General features: G+C 38.3%; 1 protein-coding gene across 1 annotated transcript in view; it reads right to left on the bottom strand.

Moving 5' to 3' along the window:
- The window catches only part of PPP1R9A (protein phosphatase 1 regulatory subunit 9A), a 314,086-nt gene that overhangs the window by 54,922 nt on the left and 236,508 nt on the right, over positions 1-22,656 (bottom strand). The window contains exon 7 of the mRNA XM_029918866.1: positions 14,272-14,427. Within this exon, the coding sequence (XP_029774726.1) occupies positions 14,272-14,427 (156 nt within the window). The remainder of the gene's footprint in view (positions 1-14,271; positions 14,428-22,656) is intronic.

Below are 22,656 nucleotides of genomic sequence, written 5' to 3'. Positions count from 1 at the left end.
ATAGCATCCTATCTGTTGCAGTCAGGTTCACCACCAAATGAGTTAAACTTGCCACAAAATTATTTTAAACAAACAGTTTTCTGAGCATTTTGGATTTAGAATTGTGCCAGAAGGGCTGTTAATGTCTAATATTTCCATAATCAAATAAGTCTAAGGTTTTATTGCCAGAAAAAGTGAGTCAGTTGACAGAGAGAAATGGGCACCTTGGAGGTCACGACACCTTGTAAAGCTCAGTTCTCTTTGGTCTGGAAACTGCATTTCCTAAGTTTTCACCCAGTTGGTAGGACATATGGGGAAGATGGAGAGGGATGCCCTCTTCTCAGGTCTCCTGTTATATTTAAGGCCCTGTGGTCTATACTACTGCAGCTCTGTCACTGCTCTCCATCCTGGGGAGATCAGATCTCTTGATCTGGACCTTCCTGTGCTATTGTCCATGTGGCTCTTGCTCCTTTTTGGTTCGTAGGGGCTTCTGTGAACCAACAGTCTTTAAAGAGGAAGGACTCTCTGTGTCACGGTCATTCTTTTTTGCTTCAAACTTCTCTGTGGAAGTTCCAAACTGTTTTGGAAGCCCAAACTGCCTGTTTGGGGCTTCCTCGGTTTCCCCCCACAGACCTAGTGGGACAATGCTCAACCTACCTACATTTGGGAGCTGCTCAAAGCAACAATGTGCCTGGCAAGGGCTGTTTCCACTTCATGACAACTCCCTTTCACCTTGCTGGTGAGGTCTGAGCTCACCCAAAGCGCTAACCTGGGTGGATCTCTCGGACCTGATAGCACCAGGCAACCGAGCCCGACCCGCTCAAAGGCTCATGTGGCTGCTCCGGCTGTGAGCCTTACAGTGAACATGGCGCTGCAGAATCACCATCCTTACATTTCTGGACTCCCTTTAAGATGTGGAAAGCCAGGGGGTGTAGATACAAACTGACGTGGCTTAGTTGTTACAGTGAACTCCTGTTGAAACCACGACTAAGAACCTGTATCTTCTGGTTCTTGATCCAGTGCCATTTTCCTTAGAAAATAAGGATTTATTCAGCAGGCATTTACTGAAGAGCTGCTATGCTCTGAGGACAACTCTTTCCACTTCTAATAAATATTAGAGCTAATCTCCCCCACCAAGATAAACTAAACACTAGAAGTAGCAAAATACTTCGATATTAGATGTGCCACATGCTATCAGGAATTCTTTTCCATGGAGATCTTGTACTTCAGTGTGAACACACTCCCCTTGGGCATCCAGCAAATCCATGGTGCCTAAGTGAGTTTGAAGGATCTGCAATTGTTAGTGGCAAGAACAACTCCTTGATCTTTCTACCGTGGCCAGGCGGGGAGAGCAGTTAAGTTAGACTCCTGGGATTCATCTCAGGCCTACCATGAACTAGCTACATGACGCTGGAAAATCACCGAACCTTTCTTACCTTCATTTTCCTCAGCTGTAAAATGAGTTCCTCATAGGTCATACCATTCTTTACTGGAAGGTTAAATGAGATAATCCATGCAAAGCTTTTGGCACAGTGGCTAGCATAGAATAAGCCCTCTGCAGTGAGCCAAGACTAAGACAAGAATGACTTTAAGAACTCATTTTTTTAAAATTACCCCAACACCACGTCTTAGTTAAAAGTGCTAACAGCTGTAAAATGTCACACCTGAAATAAAACCAATACCTCTAGTTCAATTTGAAGAGTAGTAAGAAATCACAAGGGCAGATTTTACGACAAACAAGGCAACCATGAAGAACCAGATTTTACTTTCTCAGTGGCTAACTCCCTTCCCCGGAGGGTAACCGGCTACATGGCCCGCAGTGTGTTGGGACTCTGGATTTTCTTTGTTCGGATTGTTGTGACCTCTAGTCAACTGCTTCCCTGGTGCCTCGCTTCCCATATGAAAAAGGAACATTTTTCATTTTCCCAAGGCTGGATGGGAAGAAGTCCAAGGCCCCTGCAAAAACTACAGGTGTGACATTTAAGAAATGAAGAGCCTGGAGATGGTTGTCATAGTTGCAGAGTCTAGAAATTCCCGTCTCAAATGAGCATTTTTATTCCTATGAAGGCATAGACTAGATTCACCCACTGACGGGCAGGAAAACCCAGGTAAAACAGTGAAACAGCCAGACTGAGCTCCAGCCATCCCAATCCTTTGTCTCACCAAAACGGGTCGCAGAAGAGAGTACAACTCATTAGCAGTAAAGTGAGAACACGGATTAAAGCTTGGACTGTCCCTAACTACAGCCAAATTCTTTAGATACAGGAATGTGGAACGAAGTCTGTAAATTCAAACATCATTCAGAAGATGGACAAAACTTTTAGTGCGATGTTTTCCTAGTGTTCACAACGCCCAAGATGATAGACATGCGATTATTTTAAGCCTGAAGGTGGGTTTAGAGAATGTCTACAAGTCCATCTCTGTTAACAGGAAAAGCATGAGGAATAAACTAATCAAACTTTCATTTTTATATAGGCAGAGACTGTGGTCAGTAGCACAAGTTGTGGAGCTGTACGTGTCAAGGCCAGGCTTTGTGCATTTCAGTCCATGGCTCTTTCCACTCAATGTCTTACGTTTGTGGGACCCTTTGTCTGTTTTATCATTGCAGATGAGTCTGTGAGGGAAGCAGGAGAGGCGCTGTCCACCTCATTGTTCAGATGGGGTCAGAACAGGCTTAGAGGCTCAGAGAAGTTACATGGGTTCTTCAGGTGCCCAGGAGAAGCAGGTGCTAGAGTGGGAAATATCTCGGGTCTGACCTCTCTACTTCTCTTTCCCCTTTCACCATGTACCTAATCAGCGTCGGGATACATTTTTCATTTAGTCCTCACAAAAACTCTGAGGCTTATGTCATCGTTGTGACCTGCCAGGTGAGGAAGTAACAACTCCAGCTGGAAACCACGGGTCACTGCTGTAGCCTCTGAGTGTTCGCACAGGAAATGCAAAATGGTGCCCAATCAGCTGCTATGATCAGTCATGGAACTTAGGAAGAAACAGCCCTCTCATTATTCAACTAGCATTTACTTAATGAGACGATGTGCTGGGCTAGTCACTGTGGATACAACAACATGATACAGAATCTACCTTCGAAACACATTACAGAGACTAATAAACACTACCTCCTGACCGAAGTTCCCAGGTCACCCTGAGAGAAATGTCACAGGGAACCTGCTCCAAGATGGCCGGATTAATCGTCTATTCCCACAGCTGGGTCGGATGACCTCAGGCTTTGGCCTGTTTGTCTTATCCCTCACTTTGGTGAATGGCAGGGTAAGATGGAGATACCTCCATTTCACGGAAAGGGGAAGAGAAACCGGTTTTCAAGGAACCTGCACAGAGGTTTAAGTCACTTGACAAGAGCCGCACAGTTGGTGGAAGGTGGTGCTTTCTTATTCTAGAGCAGTTCTCTCTCCATGGGTTTAAGAACCGTCCCAAAGGACAGGTCCAGGGCTTCGCCCATCACCGCCTGAGGCTGCTCAGGCTGACTGACTGTAGGGGCAGGAAGTCAACACGGCTGCTTAACAGAAACCCAGCCTGAAACACCTGTTGGGATTCTGGGGCTTTGGAGAATCTAGGTTTGGAAAAAACACCTGGGAAGGGAGGAGATAAATTAAAAAAACAAAGCAAAACAGTGAAGGATTGCAGATCAGTGTCCTAACTTACAGGACCAATCTCATCTCTTCTGTCATCTTTTAACATGAACGCCATGGAAGTCGCCCTGGGTTGCGGCACAAGTAAACATATGCATCCTACAGAGAACAGTAGCTCTTCTACAACATTCTGCAGGTGTACCTGCTGTGTATATGTTGTTTCTTTCTTTCAAAAAGATGAATACAGAACATGAGCCCTATCACTGAATATAATTAGAATATAACTGCACTAGAAATAGAAACATCCTTACGCAGAAATAGAAATGGTAAGACTTAACTTCTATATTTTCTTTACCTATACTGTGAAAGAATGGAAAACGTTTTTCTTTAAAAAGTGCAAAATATTGTATTTGCAGCAAAGATTTTAAGAGCTCTCTAGGGCTAGAGATTTTACAATCAGATGAGAGCAACATTCTCTGTTCTTACTTTACAAGGCTGAAATAATAAGTGATATTTGCACAGAGGTTTATAAGCGTGGTTTCAGCACTGGAATCAAAATTTTTAGAATTATCTTTGTAATTATTTGATTGAAGTCTGTCTTACCTATGACAGGGTAGGCTCCACAAAAGAAGGAATGAGAGGTGTTTTTGCCCATACTTGGGTGCTACTAAAACAAAGCTACGCCATATTCTTTTATAATTTCTGCTCAGAGCTTTACGTATGGTACCTATCTTTTCTTTAATAAGTGGGTTTTCTCAGGGAATGGTTGATGCAAAATTAGCTGAAGTTGGGTGATTGAATACTATAATAATCCAACCTGAAATGATAACACTAATTGCAGCCTATGTAGCATAGGGTGAGCTACTCCGACAAGGTCATTTTCCAAGTAGGTATTCATAAACTAGTTATTAATGATGTAGGTGAAAATGGGTGTAGGTAAAAGCATATAATTAGTTTCTTTAAAATAAATATCTGTTGGCTGCTAAGTAAACTCTTTTATATAAAGTATTTTATAGTTTCTCTACATGTTAATGGAAAGTTCCATGAAGATAACTTTATATTATTATATAATGCATTTACAACTTTCTCTAGATTATTTTTCATACATTCTCTGTGCCTTAAGTAAAGTAAAATAGTGCAATATTTAGACTCCATTTTTCCCCCTCGAGAATCCCGTGACTCCTGAGAAGGAATGTGAAGGGGAAAGAGGAGAGCCAGCTTAAATGTTTCCTGATCAGCAGTTTGATTCAGCCTCTTCCTTCTTCCCACTAAGCTTTCATGAAATCACATTAAACAAAAGAAAAACTCAGAACTTCAAATGGACACTAAGCCTGAAAACATCTGGTACTAGAATATGAAAGAGTCACAAAGTTGAATTTAGGAAAACTTTTCCGATCTCCAGCCCAAAGAGAGGAAGACGGTTTTTGCCCCATCCTCACTGACTGCTGGAGATCCCAAGGCCATCCAATGAGAAAGTTGGGCAACGTCTACTGTCTTTCCCAGGAATTGTCCTCAAACCAGGCCTGCCAACTCTCTCGGCATTCCACATCCATTCTGAAAGCAAAGACTAGAGTAGGAAAAGAATGCAGGAGGGTAGCTGAGGAGTGGCCCAGTACTTTGCTTCCAAAGTGGAGCGGTATGGATAGAAATGGTCAAGTAAGCATTTTGAGAGCAGGGAATAATCTTTTTTTTTTTTAACTTAGAAAACTGAATGGCAAGATTTGGAAATATCTAACCTAAACTCAGAGAACCACACTAGATGACAGATCTCCAGAAAATAGCAGCCAGACCAGAAACCAGGCACTCGGCACACGGAGATGCCATCTTGATGTGGGTCTAGAAATGAGATGTGTAATTTTTTTTTAGTTATTTATTTACTTTGAGAGAGAGAGCATGTGAGCCTACATGAGCAAGCCGGGGAGGGGCAGAGAGAGGAGAAAGAATCCAAGCAGGCTCTGCACTGTCAGCAAGGAGCCCAATGTAGGGCCTGAACCCGGGAACTGTGAGATCATAACCTGAGCGAAACCAAGAGTCAGATGCTTAACCAAGTGGGCCAGCCAGGCACCCCTGGATGCCTAATTTAAAGAAGTAGATGGCTGCTGACTATACAAAAAGGCTTTTTCTCATTTCCAGATAAATCCAGGAGTAAAAGGAAAACTCAAGGCTATTACTAAATATTTCAAATGCAAGAAAAGAGAATATCAACTTGAAAACTCAAATAAGTAAGTAAACTGGAAGAATGATGTATACCATAAGTAAAAATACTTTAAGGTAACTCTCTGGAATATTGGGCTGAAGAGAAAGTGAAAAAGCATGACGAATGGATGGAGAGTAAGGAAAAGGAAACCAAAAATATAATAAGAGAATTAAGTCATATTAGAGATGTTAAAATGCATAACTGAATTTAAAGTAAAAAGCATATTTAATGCTATAGAAAATTGAATCACTGATATGAGAGGACATATTTGAGAACAACTTCAGACAGGAAATAAAAGAAAAGAAAATATGAATAAGGTAATTAATATAGAAGACCACGTGTTTCTGGAAAAGAAAGAGTAATAGAGAAAAAAATAACAGAACTAAAGAAAATATCAACTAAAACCAAACCAGAACACAAACATAAAACAAGGAAAGCAGATTGAAAGAAAAAAAAAAAAACAGTGAAAAGAGGCCTACTTCTAAGAAATTGTGATAAAAATTTAGAGTACAAGGCTAAAATAATACAAGCATCCAAATCCCAGATTGCTGTTACACTTTTCCTTTATAATATGCAAGCCTAACTCAAAATAGTGAAGCCTACCCTACAACATTGTCAGGAAAAATTGTTGTAAAGCAAAAATATTAAATCCAACTAATTATCATTTCTACATCATGACAATTAGATTTTTTTTTTCCATTCTCAGTATGGGAAGCTCATGAAAGCTATACTTGCATAAATACTTAATAAATTACTTAAGGATATAGTCTGAGAAATGAAAAATTCTGATATAAAGGGAATAAGAGTTGAAACCAAGTAAGCTAAGAGTGTAACTATTTGTTGTACATATTAATTGAAAATATGTAAGTTTTAAAAATGTGACAATGAGGGGCACCTGGGTGGCTCAGGCCATGATCTCGTGGTTTGTGAGTTCGAGTCCTGCGTCCGGCTCTGGGCTGACAGCTCAGAGCCTGGAGCCTGCTTCAGGTTCTGTGTCTCCTTCTCTCTCTGCCCCTCCCCTGCTCTCTCGCGCTCTCTCAAAATAAGAAATAAACATTAACATTTTTTTAAATGTAACAATTATATTTCTATAACAGTCTTGTCTTAGAAACCAATATTGTATCAAAAACATAAAGATGATATTGCCCTGGAACACTCAACTGGTATTGTTTTCTTCTTAATTTTGAAAATCATAGAAATAGAGAATAATTTTTTAAAACTCAAAGAGAATCCTTCCTAAAAATCAATAAACATAAAGGAAACATAAAGCATAAAATGAGATGAGATAAATTAAACTTTGATAATTATAACAATTAAATTGCTAAAGTTCCTTATTAAAAGAGCAGACTCCAAGATAATATTTTCAAAATTTACAATAAAACAAAGTACTTCAATTAAATTTACATTATAAAAGTAAGTATATATGTATATAAAAGCATGTTTATCCAGTAACTACAAACAAAAGTAGCAGATTAGTAACATCAAACAAAGAATATTTAAATACAAAAAATCTTTGAGTCATATTTTGTGTGCTTTCAACATAATAACATAAATAATCAAAGCTATTAGGCACAAAACATAATGAGGTGTAGTGTTATTATATGAGTCTCAATTTACTAGGCAAATAGGAAAAATGCTAAGGATACAGAAGATAGAAAACACATAATATTACTTTTGTCACAAATACTCATATTAATTTATAATAATAAAAGAACTGCTTTTTAAAAAAGCAAGACTTGTAGACAATATTATCTAACCACAATGTAACAAGACATTAGATTAATAATAAAAAGTTACAAATTAAAAACGATTTCCTCAATTATTCAAATAAAAGAGAAAATAAAAACAATACAAATAAAATATACAGACTATTTGCAAAATGACAGCGACAAGAAGAATGCACACTGAGGCTGAAAGATGTTGCCACAGACTTAACAAAGAGGGATTCATAGTTTTATGTGCTTTCATGTTTCAACAATAAAGTATTAGAGCAAATTCAGCATTTATTGACAGAAGTTAGAATAAGAGAAATCAAACATTCCAAAGGATAAAAGAATGATGGAAAGAATAAAAAATAAAGGTCAAATGACTGAATTAGGTAGGGGCAAATGGCCAGAGTAGTCCAAGATCACACACTAACAAAAGCTATTTGCTGCATTTCCTTAATGCAACTTTGGAGATGCCAAAACTGGGGGTTGTGGGGGAAGGAGCCTTGATAGGCATCAGGGTCTCATTCATCAGTTAACAGAAAAACTTGTATGCAACTCTTAAGAAGCAGAACACAGGTGTTTCCAGATGTGTTTGGAAAAAACGAGTATGAAGCAGGACAGTGTTTGTGACCAGGAATGGGAGACAAGTAATCTAATTCATCTTTAATCTTATACATATGACCTGGGTAAATGTGCATCTGCAAGTAAATCAAGGACATTTTATTCCATTCTCCTGAAGTTTAGACATCCTGGCCACTAACACAACCTCTGGTGCTGTGTGGTAAAGTCGCAGCACCTGGATGACGGTGAATTCACATCAGGATAGCCTGAAACCCCACTAGAGTTAGAAGAAATGTAAGTGAGCTGGAACAAATTACTTTGTAAAAGGCATGTCTGTAAACATATCTAACTAAAACTCCTGAAACACCAAAAAACTGAAGAGGGAAGGAAAGACAGATGAGAGTATGCTATGGCTATTATTTTGTTAAATGGTAGACATAGCTATTAATCTGCATTCTATGCTACTAGGGGAAAATAGCTTATGACTAAGTCAAAACTACTCATACATAATCTCTAGAACAGAATGAAAATGCATAACTTTTAAGTAACAGATAAAAATTTGATCTATGTCTAACAGCAGGTAGGTAAAAGATAAAAATGAAACAAGAAGAAAGTATGAAAATTGTAAAATATAAAATAAGGTGACAGCTCTAAGTTGTAATATTACAGTGATTAAAGTAAATATAAATGAGTTAAACTCATGATTTAACTGACAAAGACTCCCAGAGTAATGTTAAGAATAAGATTTAAGAATAGGTTGGCTAAAGGAAACACATATGAACAAAAAGCTATGAATGGCTAAAACAAAGATGGAAAAAAAAGGTGCTGTGAAGCAAATATGATGCAAGAGAAAGGCAGTGTTTAATTTTTACTATCAGACAAATAAAATTTGGGGTAAAATGTATCATAAGGGACAAAACAGATGATACAATAAATCAAAAAGTTGCAACAATTCTAAACATATATGCAGTTAATACCAAAGATTTAAAATGTATGAAACCACAATGGATAGAATCATACGAAGGAAATATAACTATAGTTTGTTATTTTAACATGTGCTTTTCAGAATTTGTAGATCAAGCAGACAAATCTAAGCCATGCTACAGAGAAAAAATGTAAATTTCTACTATTAATAATATTTACATAAATGAAAAGCATATATATTTCATACCCAAGCACAGAATATGTGTTTTTTTGCATACATGAGGACTATTTAAACAAACAGTTTACGAATTAAGCTACAAAAGAAGTCTTGAGAATTGCAAGTAGCTATCCTATGGAGTATGTTTTCTGACCAGAAATGTGATAAAATTAGAACCTAGAAAAAAATAAGCTACATATGTCTGGAAAGTAAAATATACCACTAAATCATTCTTATATTAAAGAGGAATTAAATAGAAATCACATCTAAATGACAATGGCATTCCAAATGTAAAAAAAACTGGAACATGTAACTAATAATGAATATTTAGAGAAAGTATAGCTTTAAATATATTTGTCAGAATGCAAGAGTTATCAAAAATAGATGTACTGACTGCAATTGATCAATACCAAAACAAGAAAGAAGGGTAAAAAATAAGATATTGGTAGGAAATAACAAAATAAGTGTTTTTAATTTAAAAATTAGGAATGTAAAGGCTAACAAGATAGACAAAAATTCTACATAAAACAACTAAGAAAAAACATTCAAATAAAACAGGATAAAACAAGAATAAGTAGTTATAGATAGTAGAGATTTCAGTACTTAGAAAGTATATGATAAAAACTTTAGAAAATATGAATGCCTAGAGGAAATATATAAAATTCTTGAGAAATGCAAACTACCAAAACTGGCCTAAGAAAAACGTGAAAACTTGAAGGGAGTAATGGCTATTATAAAAGGTTTTTAAAATCTTCCTCCACTAAGGCACAGATGGTTTTATAGCTGAATAATAACAAACTTCCAGGGAACAGAAATTTCTGTTTTATGCAAGTCATTAAGTCTCTCTTAAAAAGTCATTTCTGAAAATAGAAAAATCGAGAAAACTTCTTAGTTCATCCTGAAGCTAAGAGAGAACCTTTGTGGCAGCTCTGATTAATCCACTCTAGTTAAGATCTTTTGTTACTTACAGCTGTGTAACTAATAGAGCGGATGATAAAATGTTAGAGAGGGTCAGGGAAAAAAGACTTGAATTAAACAGATACATTACATAACTTTGGATTAAAAGAGTCATTGTGATAAAAATTCCAGCTCTCTGTAAGTTAATTTAGTAGTTTAATGTAATTACAATAAAAATGCAAAGAAGTTTTTCCATGGGAATTAATAAAGTGATTGAAATGTTTTCTTAAATAGGCTGAACACTACTGGAATTTTGAAGAGTTAGATGAATCTGATTTACTCCATCAATATTGAATATATATTCTAACAGCACTGTACCAAAAAATGAGAAAACAGAACAGATTATAAGGCCAAAAGCAGTTCAGAGTGTAAAGGACCAATTCCGTAGATAATCATGCTGGCCTTCCAAGCAGAGGGAAATGAGTAAATGAGTGTTTAATAAAAGTGCCAGCTATCTTGTCAACTACTTGGAGAAATTAAATTAGGTACCTGCCTTGAATTATACAACAGCTTCCAGTATATGCTTTATTCCATTGATTCACCAAATATTGAACCACTAACTATATGTGAAGAAATGTGTGAAAACCTATAAGAGAGAGCAGAAACAGAGGAGCGTAGAGGCTGGTAGGAAGACAGGAAATTGGCCCAAAGTAGGACTGACTGAGATCATGTCAGTCTAACACCTTTTGCTCAAAGAGTACAGCATGTGCTTCTGTTTGATATAATGTATTTGAGAGAACTCTCTGTAATAGAAGACTTTGTACAGACTCCCATACACATGACTCCCCACCTCCACCCCGTTTGTACATAATCTTGGGAAAAATATCTAGTGCTGTAAATATTTGGGCATTTATGTTAATCACATAAAGAAATTTAAAACTGTGATAGTGGCGGTGTACAAGATACAAAGGCTGAGATGGAATGCCACATGGCTGATATCCAGTGGCCGTTTCCTGAAGAAATGAATATATTAGTCTGTTAAATACATAACAAAAAAGAATACAAGAATTAGAAGTGAAACAATAAAGTCAGCAATCATTTTCTGTAAAAAGCCAGATAGAAAATAATTTAGGATTTGCAAGCCACATGGTCTCTGTAACTACTTAACTTACCTATTATAGCATAAAAGCAGCCACAAACAAGAAATAAACAGATGTCCATGGCAGTGTTGAATAAAACTTTATTTACAACACAAGGCAGTGGGCTAGATTTGGCCAACAGGTCATAGTTTATCACCCCCTAGGTCTAGATCATGCAGTTGTCTGCACAATGGTGTACATACCTCAAACAATATGTACACAGCATTGACTCCTTGGCCTAATTCAGAAAATGGGGGATATAACCTTCCATGTACTCTTTCTGTTTTTTATATTGTTACATTAAAGAATATGGACGTAATTTCCAGCTCAATTATCTACCAAAGAGTAGGGCCGTACTCAACTGGCAACATGGGTGAAATATATTATAGGCTTTTGCTCAGATAGACTACCTTGATTTCACTGCTTCAAAGCTGGATTGAGAGTTATAACATTCAAGAAAAAAAATGTTTTTGAAGAACAAGTGGTCCATCTACACTTCTATATAATATGTATTCTTGGACCAAATCGGAACTGCAGAGAAACACATCCCTAGATTACCTCTTCCCCCCATGCAGCCACTTCCAGCAGAACTTTCTTTTTCTGTATTGCTCTTCGGTTTGAAGATACCAGTTGATTTAGAATTGGCCTTACTAAGATAGGCATTGCTACTTCTACTGTAAGGGAGTTTTGTGATCATTACAGAATAGTGTACTTCATTTGTCACCAAGATGTTTGTATCTGATTTAGAACTAGGAACAGTCATAAATCATCTGGAAAACCCATATATTTTGCCTCAAGGACTCTGTGTACTGTACAAATGGAAATGGTTCAACCTGACAACTAATAATAGGTGGAAGAGAAATGTGCACTCTCAACACCCTGGGTGGCATAAATAAATTTCTATGTCACTGAGAAAAGCCATTCTGGTGGCAACTTGGTATTAAGTACCATGAGTCCCCAAAATACTGATACTCTTTGATCGAATAATTCCACTGTGAGAAATTATCCTAAGGATAAGTACACAAATACTTATTGCAGTGTAACTTTTAATAATAATATTTTTAAACGCAAAACAAAGGAAATGTTAAAGACAAAAATCAAGTAAATCAATTAGCAATCCATATAGTTGAATAAACATCATTTATGGATGAATACTTGATATCCTAATAATGCAATTATAAGTATCGAGTAGGAATTTAATACAGTATATACTGTATAATCATAAATACCACAAAATTGGGATCATGAATGATTTTTTTGGTGTTTAGACAACTGTGCATTTTCCAAAATTCTACAATAAATTTAAGGGCTATTTTTAAAACAAAAATGTACATTTTATTTTTATTTAAAAAAAAATTTTTAGGGGTGCCTGGGTAGCTCAGTCAGTTAAGCGGCCGACTTTGGCTCAGGTCATGATCTTGTGGTTTGTGAATTCGAGCCCCGCATCAGGCTCTGTGCTGAGAGCTCAGAGCCTGGAGCCTGCTTCCGATTCTGTGTCTCCTTCTCTCTCTGCCCCCCTGCTCACGCTCTGTCTCTCTGTCTCCCAAAAATATATAAATATTAAAAAAATTTAATAAAAAAATGTTTGTTTTAATTTTTTTATTTTTGAGAGGGAGACAGAGCGTGAGGAGGGGAGGGGCAGAGAGAGGGAGACAGCAAATCTGAAGCAGGCTCCAGGCTCTGAGCTGTCAGCACAGAGCAGCTCACGGGACAACCATGAGATCATGACCTAAGTCGAAGTCTGACGCTTAACCGACTGAGCCACCCAAGCGCCCCCAAGATTTACATTTTAAAAGTACATTCACTTTATTACTGGTCTCATAAGTATAAATTTATCATAAGGAATTAAAAAGGTAAGTCAGTATATTAGACATGGTAGGTAAAACATCAGAACATATAAAACTGATCTATTTAGATGATACATCAGAGATTATTTTTTAAAACATTAGAAATTATAAATGAAAGAAAATCAGGAATGAGAAATAAAATTAGAAATTATACACTTGCAATTATCAACACTGTTTTTCATGTATAGGAAAACTGTTTCTTCTAAATGGTCAAGTCACTAAGAAGCTTGAAATCACAGAACCGTGGTTTTCAAACCTCCGTGCTTCCGGGTTATTTGTGGAGAGGCTGTAAATAAGGTCATACCTGCCTTCAATAATGGAGGATGTTCCCTAAAATAATGAAGAATAAAGGGCTTGGGGACCCATTCATCACTGTCTCTGTTTTACACGCTGGGGTTCTGAGTAGTTAATTTGGAAGAATTTATGTGGTTATCTGCATTTGCTGTTTTGGGATCCATTTTTGGCCTTTTTCTGACAGTTCCTGCCTCAGGAGGCTGACCTCTTCTGACTCCTGCCTGGATTTGGCCAATAGGAGGCAACGGCAGGAGGAAGGAAGGGGCTGAGGGTGTATCACCCACCCTTACCTCCAAGGTGTAATTTATAGCAGTGGCTTCATCTTACAAAGATGGCCTTCTTCCAAAAAAAAAAAGAAAAAAGGAATCTCTTTTCCTCTTTACCCATTAAAGCCTTCTTTTGGGAGGAAGTTAGAACAACAACTTCCTGCTGCTGCCATTCCCTGGGGAGTTCTATTAATTCTGTTCAAGGTCCATCCATTAAACTTTAACATTTTCAATTAAACTCCTTAGGTATGTTGTCTGATTCCTTTTGGGACCTTGTCTATTTCAAGAAAAGAAAAAAAACTTTCTTAGAAATCACTTTTTTAGAGGAAAGCTTATCATCAGATCTCCCAGATTCTATAAAACTGAAAAAATATAACTATGCTTATCACGAAAACCAGACATTTAAGCTACAGCTTGAAAATATGGAACAGACAAACTGTAAGCTATCACTATGACAAATAATAAGCATTTAAAAATTAAGGACTCTGGAATGAGATCTACTTAAATTTTACCTTGACATTCAATGAGATTCAAGACAACCTGTTATCAAAAGGTTTTATTTTAAAAACGGATTCTCATCACATTTTTCAAACAAGATAAACTTAATAATGAAATAGACATGTATAAAAAATGGGTTGCATATCAGCAGCTTACCTCCTTGAACTTGTGACTGAGCTTGCTTGTGTCCAAGTCTGACGGGGAAAACATGTCCTCATTCTCCGGCAGCTCAAAGACTTCGATGGCCATGTCGCCGCCAGGAAGAGCAGGTCCTACCTCATCCTCCTCTTCATCGGTGGCATATTCTCCTGTCTGAAAGGAAGGGGATTTCAGAAATCCAGCCGTCATTACCCCAGGTGGAAGTCGGTTATTTGAAAATATTTTATAAAAGGGAAATAAAATGTCACCAAATCGTGAAGTGTAAATAGGCTTTTAAGTCAGGCATGCCTCATGCAGTCAATGTTAGAAACAAATGTTAGTTTAAAGATCCAAAGTGACATGTCTATGCCATCCATAAGTGCATTCCTAAAAATGTAATAGCATCAGTAGCATCTTTAGTATAGCAACAAAAGTTGTTTTCAGTCTAACTATTTGATGGTTTTACGAAATGAAATTCTATCGCTAAGGAAATCAGTAGTTCCTTTAAATTCCCACCACTACGGGGATAAGTCTCCCATTACGGAGAAAAGGGAAGAAGGAAGAAAGGATCAAAAGAGTCACAGAGCTGGAAAGGACCTTAATTAAGCCTTACAGAGGTTTAGTAGATAAATTCTCCCCAGCTTTAGTGTTCAATCAGCTCTGTTTTGTTTGTTTGCTAACAAATGTGCTGGTTGGCGAGTGACGGAAAGGAAAGCCAGAGGTTTCTAACTTACAGCCCGCAGACGTGTACTGCTTTGCCTGCACAGTACTTTGATGAATCTTAGTATTTTGTCAAAGCTAAATAAAAGATTCACATGAGATTCTAGATTTCCAGTTTTTCTGAAGAAAGGCAAAAATCTGGCAAAATCGGCACGTTGCGACATGAAAACAACTGGCCAGTCAGCAGTGGCTTCCCCCTTGGATGGGTCCCACACCTTCAAACACACCACGACTTTTCCTGCTCTGTACTGTTCCCTGCTGTTAGCTTCACCCCGTGGTGCCCTCTGACCCCTGTAGGTACGTGAGTTCATGACCTCTGGAATAAATGTTGCTCCACACCACTAACGCCCTTAGCTTCATTAGAGAGTAGCTTCTCGCTTGGCAGCATCACGCTACAAAACTCTAATTCAAAATAATTGTTTGAAATCTACACCTTATGATATAATTTAAAGATAAATCACTGAGTCTCAGGGTCAGAAAACAAAGTTCATTTAATTTGCCCCTGTTCATTCAGGTAGTATTATATTTAATACGTGAAGCAGACGGGGATTCATACTGCCTATAAACACACTTTCATAAAGTATGTGGAGGGATCTATTCCTTTGATTAAATAGGCTAAGCATCTGATTGCTGTTTTTTCTTTTGGTTCTTTACTCTATTCTTCTTGCTAAGCTGAAATTCTATTTCTTCTACTTTTTTGCACATGAAGAAACTCTGGTCATTAATCTCAATGCAATAATTCCTAATTTCTGACAGACCACTATTAAATTGCCATCCTGACTTCTCTTTTTCAAGGAAAATAACTCTGGCTTCCTCATAGACCTCATTCTCTGTACCTGTCTTGGTGCCTATGCTCGGACTTCTCTCCTAGTCCTCCACACTTGATTTAATTTTTTTAATGTTCATTTACTTTATATTGGGGGGTAGGGAGAAGGAGCGGAAGAGAGAGAGAGGGATTCCTAAGCAGTGCTGCACTGTCAGTGCAGAGCCCCACCCAGGGCACAATCTCACCAGTCATGAGATCATGATTTGAGCCGATATCAAGAGTAGGAGGCTTACGTGACTGAGCCACCCAGGAGCCCCTCCACACTTGTTTTTAATCGGAAGGCCCAGAAGTAGGTACGAGTCCCATTAAGGAGTCAGAGGGCCATTCGCCAGGATGAACAAAGGGCTTCAGCTACCTCCAGGCACTACTTCTCCACATGGAGGCTATGACAACCTCAACTTCGGTGGCATCTGCATTGCGGGGTAAACTCTGTATCTCAGTATGAAGTAGTGCCTCAGGACTCAGAACCCCAGGACTCCACAGACACCAGTCTGCAACTGTGTAAATCATCAACACCATTCCAAGTGTCTCTCTGGCACTGGCAGGAGAAGGTAGCTGATCAGTGGATGATTCCAGATACCTTCCACTTACTGGTATGATTAAATCCTACACATCTTTTTTAATTTTCAAATGTTTATTTATTTTTGAGAGACTGAGAGACAGAGCACAAGTCAGAGAGGGGCAGAGAGAGGGGAAGACAGAATCTGAAGCAGGCTCCAGGCTCTGAGCTGTTGGCAAAGGGCCCGACACGGGGCTCAAACTCATGAGCCATGAGATCACGACCTGAGATGAAGTCGGATGCTCAACCAACGAAGCAACCCAGGCATCCCTCAATCCTATAAATCTTAAAAGGACCCTAATTCCAGATTTGGTATGACTTTTTGTGATATTCTGTAAATTAACTCATCTCCTATTTAAATATGTTTTTAGAACCAATAGGTACTTTATAAATCCCAGTAATGTTGATTAATAGAAGTGTAGTAAGGCTGTTAAGTACATAATCTTGACATCTTGCTGAAAGTGTTGGTTTAGAGACATTAGCCTGGGTGCTTGTTTTTAAGCCTAATTACAACTAGCAGCAAAGCCATGCCTTTATTGTAAAAGCCTAAACCGGTGGCCTGGGTGGTCAGTCAGTCATGTCTCATGAGTTCAAGCCCAGGGGCGGGCTCACTGATATCAGTGCAGAACTCACTTCAGATCCTCCGTCTCCGTCTCTCTCTGCCCCTCCCCTGTGCATGCATGTGCGCCCTCGCACACAGAACACACATACTCCCTCTCTCTCTCTCAAAAATAAAATAAATATTAAGAAAAAAATAAAGGCCTAAACCAGGTATATAAAATTCACTTCTATGTCATCAGTTTGACGGATTTCTTGAATGACTCAGAAAAATCTTAAGCTAAATTTAACCTCTGATGACAATGTGGCATATTACAAACATAAAGTTGAAATGAACAATTTGATTTCCCTTTGCCAGCTTGAAAATAGATACTTCTTCACTACATGTAAGGGAAAGAATATAAATATGTGCCTAGAATGGGGCCTGACATATAATAGGATCTCAACAAATAGTTTTAAAAGAATATATCCAAGAATGCCAATTGCATTTGCTTGGTAATACCTATATCCTCCTAAGGAGGTTTTCAATAATATAAAAGAAAAAAACCCTGTGAAGTCATTTGTTAAGAAGGCAGTATTCTGTCATACTAATTTTTTTAAGACTTCTTATAGTGAATAACAGGATTAGGGTATATATAATATATGTAATTCTTATCTCTAAGTACAGTTCTAGCTTTGTCATCCACTTTAGTTATCAAAATTACCTTCATAAATGTAAGTTATTAAGAGAATTCTTCCTCTGGACTCAATTTTTTTTACTTTGCCAATCTCTTTTCCTCAATATCCAAATTATCTGCAATTCTGCTAAAATTCTTTTTTTAATTAAAAATTTTAACATTTATTTTTGATGGAGAGGAGGTAGAGCACAAATGGGAGTGGGGCAGAGAGAGAGAGAAAGGGAGACACAGAATTTGAAGCAGGCCCCATGTTCCGAGCTGTCAACACAGAGCTAGATGTGGGGCTCGAACCCACGAACTGTGCGATCATGACCTAAGTTGAAGTCGGACGCTTAACTGACTGAACTACCCAGGCGCCCCTGCTGAAATGCTTTTTATCTTTCATTTCATCTTTGCATTTACTAATGTTTTCTCTTTCAAATTAGTCTTATAAGCATCCTAGGGTCAAGACAGGTTTTTTAGTGTCTATTATTTATTAGAGGCTCTGGATAGGGTGTTTAAAACTATCATGCCATGTGGAATTTAACAAAACAAAACATGAGCAAAGGGAGAAACAAAAAAAAAAAAGGAGAGAGAGAGAGAGAGGCCAACTAAGAAGCAGACTCTTTTTAAATTTTTAAAAATGTTTTTATTTATTTTTGAGAGAGAGAGAAACAGCGTGAGCAGGGGAGGGTCAGAGAGAGAGGGAGACACAGAATCTGAAGACAGGCTCCAGGCTCTGAGCTAGCTGTCTGTCAGCAGAAAGCCTGATGCAGGGCTCGAACCCATGAACTGTGAGATCATGACCTGAGTCGAAGTTGGACACTTAACAGCCTGAGTCACCCAGGTGCCCCAAAATAGACTCTTATCTACAGAGAACTGATGGTCACCAGAGGGGAGGTGGGTAGGGGGATGGGTTAAACAGGTGATGGGTACACTTGGGTGTGCACTCTATATTATCTAACTGGACTTTAAGAACTTAAAAAATATCTTGGCATCCTCTCTTAATGATCATTTACCATTCCCAACATAAATAGGCTTTATAATAAAGGATGCATTTATTACAGAACCTCATAATCTTCTAAAAGTTAAAAAGACTAAGAATAATGTGTTCTGATTCTTTGATCTTTACTGAAAATGGATATTACTTTTATGGTTAATCTGAAAATAAATCACATGGAATGAGAGGTTAGCAGAATTTCATAAACTTCAAAACTAGATTGGATTGAATCTGCCATTTACAGAGGAAGATGGAAAATACTGCATCAAAACAAAAGCCACAGCAAAGTATTTCCTTTGGTGTCCATCTCCTCCTTACTTCTGGCCAGATTCAACATCTTTCAAGTAAAAAGAGACTCCTGAAAGTCCTCTGTCCCAACCTGAAAATCCACTTTAAAAGACGGGCAAGAACTGACAGAGACAGTAAGGGTTCCTTGTCACAAATCCTCATCTGCCTTCCTGATTACACTTCTTAATCTTACACTTTCTTTTTTGTTAAGTGTTTTTTTTTTTAATTTTTCTTTTGCAAGAGTAAGAGAGAGAGCATGAACAGGGGAGGGACAGAAAGAGGGAAAGAGAGAGAGAGAGAGTTCCAAGCAAGCTCTACACCATCAGCACAGAGTTCAATGTGGGGCTCACTCAAGAACAGTGAGATCATGACCTCAGCCAAAATCAAGGGTTGGACGCTTAACCAACTAAGCCACTCAGGTGCCCCTGATTCTTATACCTTGTCACCCTTCCAGAGGCACAAAAAACGACTACAAATTTTTTTGTAACTTACTGAGTATACAAAACTATCTTCCTTAAAACCTATGATATAGGTGTTACTATGTCACTGTAATTGGAGGAAATGAGACTCACGACCATACCCAATGACAGACAATTTGTTAAGTTGCTGACACTACATCTAACACATTCCAAAGCCCATGCTCTTTCTTCTATACTATGCTTTCAGTCTACAGATAAAGTAAAGCTTTATAGGATAAAAAAATGGGAACCCGTTCCCCACCCAAAAATGCTGGTGCATAATCAATCCTGTTGTGTTGGGATTCACCTTCCACATCTCTGAACATTTTTATCCAATTCACTTTGAAGACTTGTACCTGTTTCTAGTGAGCTCCAAACCTCCTGTCTTCTTCTCTTCTCTCATAACATGCTCTCCTCGGACAAGTGCACAGAAGTCTCCTGCGAAGGGTTTGGCTTATGGGTCTGCTGATGTTTCATGCGCTCTTTCTTATATAAACCAGAACAATAGCATACAATCTACAGACTTACTGCAGGGTCTTGAAATGGATGGAAAAGATAACTTCCAAAGCAAAATGAATGCAAAATTCCTCAGATGTTTATGTTCTGTCTCTTTCACGTTTCCTTCTCACATCTGATTTTCTTGAGCTACCCATCTTTATTGTCTCTTCCCAAAGTATTTCATCTCATATTCATAGACAACTTCCATTGCAGTCATATCACATCAGAGCACTTCTTTTATTAAGAGAGTAATAAGGACAGCTAGCTGACAGGTTCTGCCTCTTAGTAAGTATCTAACTTTTGACTGGTGGGAGCAAAAGCACATAGACATTCTCGAGGTTTGAACACTCAGGAGAGCTGTAGACCTCATTTTAGGTTTTACAGAAGGAAGGGGCATGATCTGTTACATTGGTGAGCTGGTCAAATGGAGACCAACTAAACCATCTTGACTCTGAGGTCACTTAGGTCTGGATTCAAATCCTGGCTCTACGATGCTGGTAATGTTAGCTTCCAGATAAAGTTTCAGTTTCCTCATCTATAAAGTGAGGATAAAAACATCTCCTTAGTGTAACAAGGTTATTGGGAGGTTCAGTTAGATGGTGTTCAGTACGAGGTGTGGCACATGTAGGTGCCCCAAACAAGCCACAGCTGCCAGCCGTGGTGCTCATCCTACAAGGGCAACATACACTAAAGCGTCTCCAAATCTGCATCTTATAAACAGATATTTGCCACGCTTTGGTCTCATAAATATAATATCCTGGAAGACCCTGCCACGTGTCATGTGAACCTTTTATAAGCAAATTGGACATTTCTGAAGTAAAGCTTTTCTTCCCCCTAAACCTGCTCCTCATCCCTTACCCCCAGTTTCGGAGGAGGCATCGGCTCCTGCCCAAGACCAAGACACCTTCCACCTGTTCTGCTCACTTACACTTCCCCCCTCCTGCCCCAGTGATCCAAGATGAAGACCCAGCAACCTCACTTATCCTATGAAGCTGCTGCTTTAAGACTCTTCTAATCCACTCCTTTATGCTTCTACTATATCCTTGCATCACTCCTAAAACTTGGGCCTTTTTCGTATCTGCCTCCTCCTATTTTCTGCTTTCAACTGTAAGCTCCTTGAGAGCGCCAGGTATGATTTATTCTCGTAATCCCAGTGTGGCTAGCACACCACTTGGCATATAGTAGGCACTAAACAAATGTTTGCTGAATAAATTAATACAGTTTTAGCTGCATCTGCACAGCACAGCAGAGCCCTGATTTTCCTGTTAATTCTCAGCTTTCAAGTAAGAAATATGGCGGAGCACAGCTGCAGCTCAGGCCTAAATGACCCTCTTGGGGATTTTCTCTTGTTGTCAGGTTCAACCGTCAGCAGTAATTTTTGCTCCAGCAATGTTTGCTCTGGTAGATTCCGGGAAACTAAATGGTGCTAATCATAAAAATAGCCTTGATTATGCAGTTTCTGTTGGAATTTGTTTACTGGATCTGAATTTGGTTATATATATTTTCAGACTCAGTTCTGCTAGAGAATAGAAGAGAGTTGCTTTTTCTCTGGAGGAGAAAGACCTCAAACTAACACTTTAATGTTTAAAATTCCTAAATCTGTGCCAGCCATCCAGATGGCTTTCAGCAAAAGTATCTCCTTCTCTGCAAAGGCATCTCTCTTTCCATTTTCTGTCCGTTGACTTCTGTGTGTCCTAGTTTTGTAATGTTAGGCCACTTGGTCTCTTTGCTCATCAATATAATGGGAATAACAGCATCTTTTCATAAGGTTATTGGGAGAATTTCCAGTAGTGGTACCTTCAAAGTATTAATCATAGTGCCACGAATTTGCTAAAAGAATAGAAGACTTTATGACTATGATAATTTTCACCATCCCTGGCTTCTCCAGGACAATGACAGCAAAAAAAGCACGGGCTCTGGGGTTGGTGAGAACAAAGGAGAAAAACCAATTTCACAGTTGCACGGAAGCCGGCAAGTCATTTAGCTTCACTCTTTTGGGCTCATCTCTTCTATAAAACGGTCCAAAAGATACGAATCTCATAGGATATGGAGAGGATTCAAAGAAATAAAGTATGTAAAATATCCACCACGATGCCTGGCTCAAAATACATATTCACTACTCCTCCCACTTCTCAAGTCATTCAAAATTTCTTGTCAGTCTTTGTTCTCAGAATGTTTTCTGATATTTCACTTCATCCTACCATCTAGAATGTTTCTTGCTTAAGAAACCTCTAACATCTATATCTAAGTTATGGCTATGGCCTTCCACGTTCCCCATCCTCATGCACTCAGCTCCTCAGATTATTTGTTGACAAATTATTTTTCCTATAATTCTGACTGGATAAATTCAAGATTTGCCTATAAATGTTTTGGTAACAACTCAACCTCATCTTTTTCTTTCCTTTTTTTAAAAAAAATTTTTTTTAATGTTTTATTTATTTTTGAGACAGAGAGAGACAGAGCATGAGCAGGGAGGGGCAGAGAGAGGGAGACACAGAATCTGAAGCAGGCTCCAGGCTCTGAGCTAGCTGTCAGCACAGAGCCCGACGCGGGGCTTGAACCCACGAATGTGAGATTGTGACCTGAGCTGAAGTCGGGACGCTTAACTGACTGAGCCACCCAGGTGCCCCATTTTTTTCCTTCTTAAAATTTTTCTAGCAATTGTGGTAAATACTTTATAAATTAGCATTTACAGTATTTTAATGCCTTATTTAGTTTTATTTTTTTTTCCCTCCTCCTTTCTTTTAGAAAGTATACTCCTGAAAAGCTCTATTTTCCATGATGGCTGCCTCGACAATGATCCCTAAGGATCCTCGTTTTCCTGGGTAATCATGCTCCTC

The sequence above is a fragment of the Suricata suricatta genome, chromosome 2 (genome assembly GCF_006229205.1).
Source record: "Suricata suricatta isolate VVHF042 chromosome 2, meerkat_22Aug2017_6uvM2_HiC, whole genome shotgun sequence".
NCBI classification, from domain to species: Eukaryota; Metazoa; Chordata; class Mammalia; order Carnivora; family Herpestidae; genus Suricata; species Suricata suricatta.
The sequence above is the reverse complement of the archived record's forward strand: the minus strand, read 5'-3'. Positions and strand labels throughout refer to the sequence as shown.